The sequence below is a fragment of the Euwallacea fornicatus genome, chromosome 24 (genome assembly GCF_040115645.1).
Source record: "Euwallacea fornicatus isolate EFF26 chromosome 24, ASM4011564v1, whole genome shotgun sequence".
In the NCBI taxonomy this organism is placed as follows: domain Eukaryota; kingdom Metazoa; phylum Arthropoda; class Insecta; order Coleoptera; family Curculionidae; genus Euwallacea; species Euwallacea fornicatus.
The window spans coordinates 2,648,389-2,658,471 of record NC_089564.1 but is presented as its reverse complement, the minus strand read 5'-3'; the positions used below and the strand labels follow the sequence as shown (position 1 = coordinate 2,658,471).

At 33.9% G+C, this 10,083-nt stretch overlaps 1 protein-coding gene across 1 annotated transcript; it reads right to left on the bottom strand.

Moving 5' to 3' along the window:
- Window positions 1–8,913: 8,913 nt before the first annotated feature.
- Window positions 8,914–9,785, bottom strand: LOC136346718 (uncharacterized). Its single transcript, XM_066296083.1, has 2 exons — window positions 9,451–9,785; window positions 8,914–9,393 (listed from the first exon to the last, which is right to left on the bottom strand). Exons 1-2 carry the CDS (start codon window positions 9,460–9,462, stop codon window positions 8,914–8,916), a joined length of 492 nt encoding a protein of 163 aa, XP_066152180.1. The 5' UTR covers window positions 9,463–9,785.
- Window positions 9,786–10,083: the final 298 nt, after the last annotated feature.

Below are 10,083 nucleotides of genomic sequence, written 5' to 3'. Positions count from 1 at the left end.
TTAAATAGAACACTCTATATATTCATACTTTTTAAAACTTTTTTTTATATATATTATTTAGCGTATTCTGTAAAAATGCAAAGACTTAGTTATAAACAACCTAATATCATTCAATAGGTAATTAAAAATTACATACCCTGGTAAGTTAAAAAATATAGCATTGTGTTTAAATTAATCAAGTTATAGTCACTTAAAGTTCTTATTTGATTAGTTTTAACTTTTGCACATCCTGTATAAAATGGCAAGTTTATCATAATTGGGATATAAAATATGATCTATTATAACACTACACTGTAAATTACCCTTGCATAACTCAAATACTCCTTAAGTGTTTAAAACATGAAAATTAGGTCAAATTTTGATTAAATTCATATTATTTAAAAAACCTTAAGTTTTTGGTATAGTAAAACTCATTAAAACAGACACTTATTTTGATCGGAGAATCCAAAAATGCAATAACATACAGAGGGTTCCGTTTAAAAAAACACAACTTTGATACTTTTAGGGCTTTTGGGACACCCTGTATAATATGAAAATAATTATAAAAAGTAGCCATAATATATCCCCATATCGCCCAAAAGTGAAACCTTTTGAAAGCCTTGTATTTTAGCCACAATATTCCGCGCCGTATAACGTGAACAACCCTGTATATATGTATATGTCGGAGAAACGCACGGGTTATCCAATTTTTCCATTATTCTTTTGATCGGTTATTATTTAAACACTAAACTAACACAAAACACTAAGCACTAGAATATAACTCATTATAAGATATCGACGAATTCACGGGCTCCCCTTGTTCCCTGACCGGCACCACTCTTGCCCCTTTTGTGGTTTTCCCGTGACTACGTCTGCCATCGAAGAGTTATCCCGATTGTGGTATCTTCATCCCTTTTTATATAAACAAATGGCCCTAAAGACTAAACATAAACATAGACATAAACATTATCATTCACCGACATATATGTTTGAAGTCAGGGAAGCGAGCAGATTCCAAAAAGGGATAAATATACAGGATGTTCTATTAAAAAAAAAAAAACACAACTTGCCATTTCTTGACAGCTTTACTATGCTCGTTCGTTTCATCTGATCGCGGATGCTGATAATTCACAATAAAAACTCAAACATTTATCTTAATTATATTTCTCTATTTCCAAAAATTAAGGTTTTAGGGTCGAGGAAAAATATGGGGAATAACCCTGTACATATTATCGCTCCTTGAAACATCTCCATTGTCATCTGTTATAGTCAGCATAAACAGTCTGGTGCTTTTGTTATCAAATAAATTGCTTCTAAAAAAAAGTAAAAATATTATTTTTAGTAAGTGCAAAGTCGATTGACGAGCTAATACTGAATACATTAGTTGCCTGAAACTAGATCCGGCCCCTTTTTCAATGTGGTCACATCATATATCTATTTTTTGTACATCTCTAAAAGTATATTTGTTGAGACATCTCAGTATACTTGTCGGCTTTGACGATTCGAAAATTGCGTCTTACTCCTTATTTTTCTGACCCTGTAGTTAGAGAATTTCACGTTGGTTAGTAGCGATGGTAAATAAATCACAATTGACGACTCAACTGTTCTTATTAGAGCTCTAAATGGAGGTATTAAAATACTAGTTCATTATTTGCTAGTGATGATGGAGCTAAGTCCTGAAAAAGAAAAAATCGAAATCCAATCAAATTTTGACCTCATCGAGCGATGTGAGTTTATGAAAAGTCAATCATTTTGGAACGTATTTGTTAACTATCTGATTTTCAGTTCGATAGAAAATAAACATTCACAATCGTCCGGTGGAATTGGAGGGAGGATGACCAATCTGGCTTTTTAACAATGTTTGCGTGATCCATCAATCAGAGACATTTCTCAAAAGTGAATATTAATTTGCAATGACCTCAAAAAACGCGTTTAAACAAATAGCTTTTGCACAACACCTCGACACGCGTAAAAATGATTCACATTTAAACATTGCTGTTTCCCATAAATTTAATCTTCGCAACCAGTGCCTACATGCCAATTATTTACATACCGTAACGTAATGGCAGATAATGTATTCCATTTTTTTACTTCCTTTTAAATGTGTATTCTAAAAATCCAATTAACGGTAGGTAATAATTTATACGGTTGATCTTGATCTACATTGCGACTATAACAACTTTCGTTTTTTACTAGAATCTTTAAATTTAAATGTTATGTCGCAGTGAGGAGATTGTGAAATGTGCTAAGGATATAATGTTAGAGGGCTAATGATTAAATTTAATTATTAAATTTAATCTTCCATTTAAAAACGCCGGAGCAGATTGAGGTAATGAATCATTTCTTATTTTATGACCGCAATACATTTCAATATATGGCAGATACGTTAATTAGTAAGAATTAATCAAAAGCGGGGAAAATCCATTTCAGAAAATTCAATAGTGTTTTATGCATTGCACTATATTGGCGGTGAGTAGATTGGATGGACCCATATTGAGATGTAGGCAGACGCGAGGATGGTCCCAGAAGTACCCGACCTGACACTTCAAACGAAAATGGGAAATATTACTTTATTTATCAACATAGTCTCCTTTGAAGTTGACACAGCTTCCCAGAGATGTTCTACGGTTTCTATACCAATTTATTTTTATTTTTTTCAGTTTATTAGTTTACGGTAAGGAGCTTCGAATGTTTCAAAACAGACATCAACCTCGAACTCCACCTCCTCATTATTGGCAAATCTCTTACCATCATTTGTCAAGTTTGGAAATAGAAAATAATCCGAGGGGGCTAAATCCGGTGAATAGGGTGGGTGAAAAGATCAAAGACGAGTTGGTTGATTTCGGTCGTCACGATGATTGAAGATGAACCGGGGCGTTGTGATGATAAAATAAGACGTTCTTTTTCGCCAAATGCCGTCTCTTCTTTCTAATTTCTTTGCTCAAACGTTTCAGTGAATTTTAATAATATTCTCAGTTTATTGTTTTTGCTTTAGGGAGATAACAGCGTTTCCATGTGCATTCCGAAATCTTTCCTGCAGATGAAACAGTTTTCTCCTTCTTTGGAGGCGATTCTATCTTTCGAGTCCATTGTTTTGATTGCTCTTTCGTCTCAGGTGTGAAATAATAAACTCCTGTTTCATTCATGGTTATGAACCGATGCAAAATTCGGCTTTATTGCTGCGAGTCTTTGCCCAAACTGCCCTTGAGACATGCTGTTTTTGTTCATCTTGCGCACAGCTTTTTCATACCCGATTGTTCGGTCAAAATGCGATGTCCACTATTTTTCCTGATGAGCATCATGCTTGCCAACTCGCTAAATTTTAGCCGATGGTCTTCCAATACGGTTTTGTTGGTTTTCACCGTAATATCTGGAGTGGTCAGATTTGGAGCATCATCGAGTCGACCACTGCGGAGTTCGTCTTGTTAACTCGTACGAGTGTGTTTGAACTCCACCACCCAATGTGCTACAGTTGTTAACGAAGGACTAGATTCCTCCAGACTAAAATCTAACTCCACTTTGATGTTGGACGGGCTAAGACTTTTTAAATGAAAATATTGATTCATGTATCGATGACCGATTTTTTTCATGTTCACAAAGTCTCCAGAAGTGTTCACTAAAAACGGCTGAAAAATGAACGCAAAGCACTGTAGCATCCTCAAACTTTAGTCATAGTTATTTAACGTTAAGTTTTTGTAATATAGGTAAATTTTTAACAAAAAAAGCGCCATCTGTATGCTAAATCTGGCACTCTTGAGACTATCTTCGTACATCTATGGGAACTGAATGAGATGTAGTAGTAATTTTTGCCCAACAAAGAGTTTTGCATCTATTTCACCTTCGTTTTCGATTAAAGGAATTATTCATATCTGGGATAATACCCTATGTACATTCAACACCAAAAAACCAGCGCATTAGTGAAAGTGTAAACGACTGGTCTCGAGGTATGCTCAATCACAGATGAATCTAGATTTTTTTTAATTGCGGGTTCAGGTATGGAGAAGGCGTTTTGCCCTTTTTGGTTGAGCGATTTGCTCAATGCAATGTTGTCGAACGTGGAAGTGGTTCAGTCATGGTTTAGAGCGGAATTTCTTTGACTGCAAAGGCTGATCTCCGTGTTTGTCATAGAAGAAATCTGACAGCACATAGATACATTCAAGATATCCTGAAGAATTACATAATGCCTTTTGCCCCTTTTATTGGTAACAATTTTATTTTAATTGACGACAACGCGCTTTCACACGTGACAAATGTGGTGAACGTTTATTTGCAGGATGTTGATATATGCACCCTATAATGGCCGACTCGCAGTGTCGATCTCAATCCTAGAGCATCTATGGAGGAAACTCGGAAGACGTCTACGAAGGCGAGTAGATCTCCCAGAGAATTTTCATATCTATATTAATAGGGGATTAGTGGACAAATGGAATAAACTTCTACATGAAAACGTCTCCAATTTGATTGGCGGTTAGCCTAGAAGGCTGTAAGTCGTAATATAAGCAAGAGAAGGGATAATATAATATTAAAAAAAATATATTTATTTTTTCTTTGTGTACCTTAAGAAGAAAGGAGAAATTTATTTTGTTATTTCGTTAAGAATTTTTCACGTTTTTTTTTAATTAATTTTTTTCTAACCGCTTTAGATTATTAATTTCTCATCACTTGTTAATTAAATATCATAAAAATTTTCATGCTTCACAATATAGAGTCGAAAAAAATGTTTGTTCGTGCACTGGTTCTTTTACTATTAGCTTTATTTAAATGCTGTTTTTCCCTTACAGAAAAGATTCCCAATGAATCCGAATTTCGTTGAGGTAGCACAATTCAGTCAGGCCAGAATCCTACTCGTCTACTTATTAAGTAATCTTCAAGATTATGGCTTCAAAGCAGTACCCAAATTTGGATGCAACGTCTTAGTAGCTAATAAATATGTTTGAGGTACATAATATATCTGTATGATTATTTCTCCAGAGTGAGTGCTTTGAATAAATAATAAGGACAAACGTAAGGAAAACATATTTTTAGACATAATGGTGGCGTTCATCTTTGAAATGATTAAAACTCGAATTTAGATGCTGAATACTTCAGTTCGGCAAGATTTTCCGAATATGTAAAATGGGTAAAGCCCCCTGACCATAACAATGTTACGTAACACAGTACAATGTTTGTGAAAGGCACTTTCACAATTTCTAAAAAAGGTACGTTGCGTCGTAAGGTTTTGGCTATTTAGATATTAGTTAAAGTCGAGCTTTTTAGAAACAACGAAAGTTCTTTTTGAACAAATTAAGGAATTATGGACTTTGTGTTTTCATGGAATTAACTTACCTGCAAATGTCAAGATTAGTTAAAGTGAGTTTCCAACTTAGAATTCCTACCAGTTTTAGATCTGCAATTATATTTAGTGGACGTGCCTCGGCATTGGAAAAGCCCTCCAGAATTAAGAATATTTTTTCGAGAAAATTAGGAATAATTCAATGAATCATACTTACATAAAAAGAGCTTTAACAATGTTAAAACTAATAATTCATGGAGATTCGTGAAATAATCTATTAATCTAAATTTTCTTTATTACGAAAATCAGTGACTTTGATTTAATGATGAATCTGCATTAAAAGACGAAATACGCATTTTCAGACATTTAAATTCAAATATCGACTCTGGGATTTGACTTCGCAAAGAAAATGTATATCGATTATATGGTCCAGGTAGCAACATGACGTGAAAAATACGTTACATTTTCGTCACTTCTCTTCAGAGGTGACACGATCAACTGAATATATCAGCCGAATATCACAGATCGATGTCATTATATATGTATATGTTGACGTGAATATGATAGACTAATGAAATGAACCTATATATTACACGAAAATCTATTAGTCACACAATTTTAATAAGCCGTTTTAAATTGTAATGCATGATTCCTAATAATCACATTTTAAAACAAGGGATGCTGTTATTAGCCTTCCACTTTCAAATGTTATAGAATATTAAGCATAACGTGGACAGGTACGCACTTGTTCACCATGCTTCGGGACCAACCCCATTCGTGGAGCAATGATTTAAGTAGGCTCTTGATATCCGGATAAACGTAACGATAATGTTGGTTTTAAATTTTGATGTTGCCGATTTTAACTGATATTCTCAGTCTTTTGTGTAATTTAAAGAGTCTTGTTAAAGCATAAAAGTATTCTCAAAGATATAGACGCATAAATTTTCATAATGAAAAATGTTTTAATTTTTGTTTTAATGGAGAGTCAAAGAAACTGACACACATCGTCGGTATATCCATCCAGGATCACCAACCGACTAAACTCCTTCCCTCTTTTCACCCCGACGATTCCATCATCAACCTCCAAAGCATTATTTGGGAACAGGGGTGGAGAGAGACCGTTCCATTTTCTTACCATTTTTGTAATTTTCTTTTTGCTTTGTTCCTCGTTCTCATTGCCTTTCATTATTTCTTTCATCGTTTTCGTTATCGATATTCAGCATTTTACATTATTAAGCAAAAGCGACGCGATATTGTTTTTTGTTAGTTGGACGTTGTACAGGACTTGCTCATATTTCGACAACTTCTATATACAGGGTGTCTGTAAAAGGTCTTTACAACGCTCTACCACAGATTCTTCAGATCAAAACAAGACGATTTAGCCATATTTAGTCTAGTCCAAAAGTTGATAATAACAGCGCTAGAGGGCGTCAAAGTTGAAAATTAAAAATCAATTTTTTAACATATTTTCCATACTGTACAACATAAAAACGTGAAAGTTGGTGTAGGGGAGTTTTTCAAGACGCCGAATTCATATCTGCTAATAAATTGCACTTACCTGGTAGAGGGCGCCACTTACGGCCCACCGCATGTATTAAATTGATTGAAACTTTTTTGCCTCCTGGTATAAATGATTTTCGAATACAGTAGTGTATTTGGTCATCGTTTATAAATAAAAAAGGTATACCTTGTTGATGTTGCTACGAGGAGCCGTTTACGAGATAAATGCATTTTAGTAATTCAGGTGTAAGATTTTAGATTAAACAACTTATTTACTACAAAAAGGTACTCTTGATAAGACCTTTAATAATTCGCAGTAGTTTTAGAAGAAAACTTAATTACCAAATCATGAATACAAAGAAATAAGAATATCACAAAAACTGTTCAGAGTCCACCATTTGCACGTATACAAAGGTTTATAAAATTAGCACAAAAAAGTTTAGCAAATATTCTTTAGATAAAAATACGACTTTCAGAAATGTATTTGTCAGGTATTTAGTGTAAACGACTTGCTTTTACACGAACAATTTTTATTAGTTGTGTCCATTTTTACATCTAAATAAAAGTATTGTCAATAATTTTAATTAATTTGAAAATTAAATAAACCTTTGTATACGTGCAAATGGTGGACTCTTTGAACAGTTTTTGTGATATTCTTATTTCTTTGTATTCATGATTTGGTAATTAAGTTTTCTTGTAAAACTACTGCGAATTATTAAAGATCTTATCAAGAGTACCTTTTTGTAGTAAATAAGTTGTTTAATCTAAAATCTTACACCTGAATTACTAAAATGCATTTATCTCGTAAACGGCTCCTCGTAGCAACATCAACAAGGTATACCTTTTTTATTTATAAACGATGACCAAATACACTACTGTATTCGAAAATCATTTATACCAGGAGGCAAAAAAGTTTCAATCAATTTAATACATGCGGTGGGCCGTAAGTGGCGCCCTCTACCAGGTAAGTGCAATTTATTAGCAGATATGAATTCGGCGTCTTGAAAAACTCCCCTACACCAACTTTCACGTTTTTATGTTGTACAGTATGGAAAATATGTTAAAAAATTGATTTTTAATTTTCAACTTTGACGCCCTCTAGCGCTGTTAATATCAACTTTTGGACGACTAAATATGGCTAAATCGTCTTGTTTTGATCTGAAGAATCTGTGGTAGAGCGTTGTAAAGACCTTTTACAGACACCCTGTATATTTCCGATTTTAGAACATTTTCTAAGCGAGCACAAAAATGCGCACCTCTTTTCTAATTGGAGTCAGGGTGTGTCTCTTACCATTTCCATAATCCCTACGGAACTTCTTTTATTTAGGCCCGTCCCCATAGGTAGGGCAGGCCTTTGTTATTGTAAATTTTTGCTGCAATATTCATCACAAAACGTCTAAAAACAAAATGTCCCGTTCTTGAAATCAAAACCTCGCGAAATCATCACGTCGACCATCATCAAATTTCGCCTATGTCCATCCGTATGTTATATGAAGAATTCTTAACTTTATATTAAATGAATTTTCCAAGACCCGTAACGTTAAATTATTATTGTTAAAATTATGTGATTCAACCGCATAATTGAATGATTTGTTTACATTTTTAATTAACATTAACCCTAATTCCCCAAAAAAATGCCATCTGGGTAGCGTATCTGATTATCAAAGGTCATCTTGCAAATAAATTACATATGAAGATTGCGTGCATACAGTTTAACGTTTCTTAGGCAATTATGAGTTTATTTATTTATACTCGGATATTTAATATTTGTCGAGTATCTACAGCTGCAATATGAATGTGGTTGTATTTCATATAGCATTTTGATTATATAATTTTATGAAATCGATTTATTATGTTTAGGAAGAGGATATGTACTTACTATTGCATACCTACGTCAAAATTTCTCCTTTCCACTAGTTTACAGAAATATTGTAAGTTCTGAGATTATAACATCTAGGTTAAAAATAATCTGCTATATCGTAATAGAATCTACCTGGGATTGTAAAATAATTAATTAAAATGCAAACGTACTAATAAATATAGGACCAATCTTAATAAGAACATTGCGTGTCTGGATAAATTGACTCTTGAACACACACATTTATACATTTTACCCAAAATACCTAAACATAATTACATCTAACAAATTCCTCACCTAAAATTTAATAGTGATGATAATGACCAAAACGTTCCTCAGCACCGTGATGAACACCACCATAAGGAAAACCTCCAGCATAAGGGACAGAGCCATAATGTCCGATGTGGTCGTAAAAGCTCTCAGGAGTATAATATCCAGGAGAATCAGAGTGGCCTTCATGGTGATGGTCATAGTCTCCGCGAGATCCGCAGTGGTGCACATGATAGATTGCTGGAGGTCCCCCATGGTGCAAATAAAATTCGTGCTCGTTATAGTGATACGGATCACCATAATAATGGCTCTCGTGATCGTTGTGATACTTATATTTCTTGTGATGTCTATATTTTCCTCCAGTTAAGAAGTGCCCTATTGGGTCCAGAATGCCTCTAGTAAAAAACCCTTGCAAGGCTCCATCGACTAAGGGTTCTACTAAGGTCTTGTATAGTTTGTTAGGTTTCAGGTTATGGAAGGTGGCTCCTGAGGTAGTGATAATTAGTACGAGAATCTAGAATAGGATATAGAACTTTTTGCATAAAAATAGTAAGTAACTGGAAAAACTTACAAATATCTTCATGTTCACTTGATGATATAACTACAGGCTGTACTATGACATACTAGTCGCAAACTCCAAAACCAACTAAGCCAAAAGTCTATTCATACTAAAGATTTCTTTAGCAATTTAATATGTATCCATTGTGTATGTACTAACCTATTAATTTTGTTTAATAAGTGAAATTTGTTAACGTTTCATCGCTTTTATGTAAAAGTATAATTTCGCCTAATTATTGAAATAATCATCGTGTGTCTTTTATGTAAAAGAGACATAATACATCAGGTAAGTTGTCACTTCCTTGAAGAAATTGTAAAGCTGGTCTATCCACCCTAGTGCGTATTGGATTGGTAAGACGATACGGTAATTTGGTTTCTGAAATGAAAGCCAGAGACGTTGTAGGAAAGAGCAAATCAGAATTATTGAGCTTTTAATTTATTTTTTATTTTCGAATCTTTAACCTTCATTTCGGCTCCATAGCTTTTCGAGGTCATTATAAAATCTTTATAAAAATCTCACGGAAATGCCTTATTGATGTATGGTACAATACTGATTCTGGCCTTTACATGTTTTTAAAACATTAGCCATTTTTCAGATTAGAGAATCGGACTTCTGAGAATCGATCCCTCCAGGATGTCCGCAGAA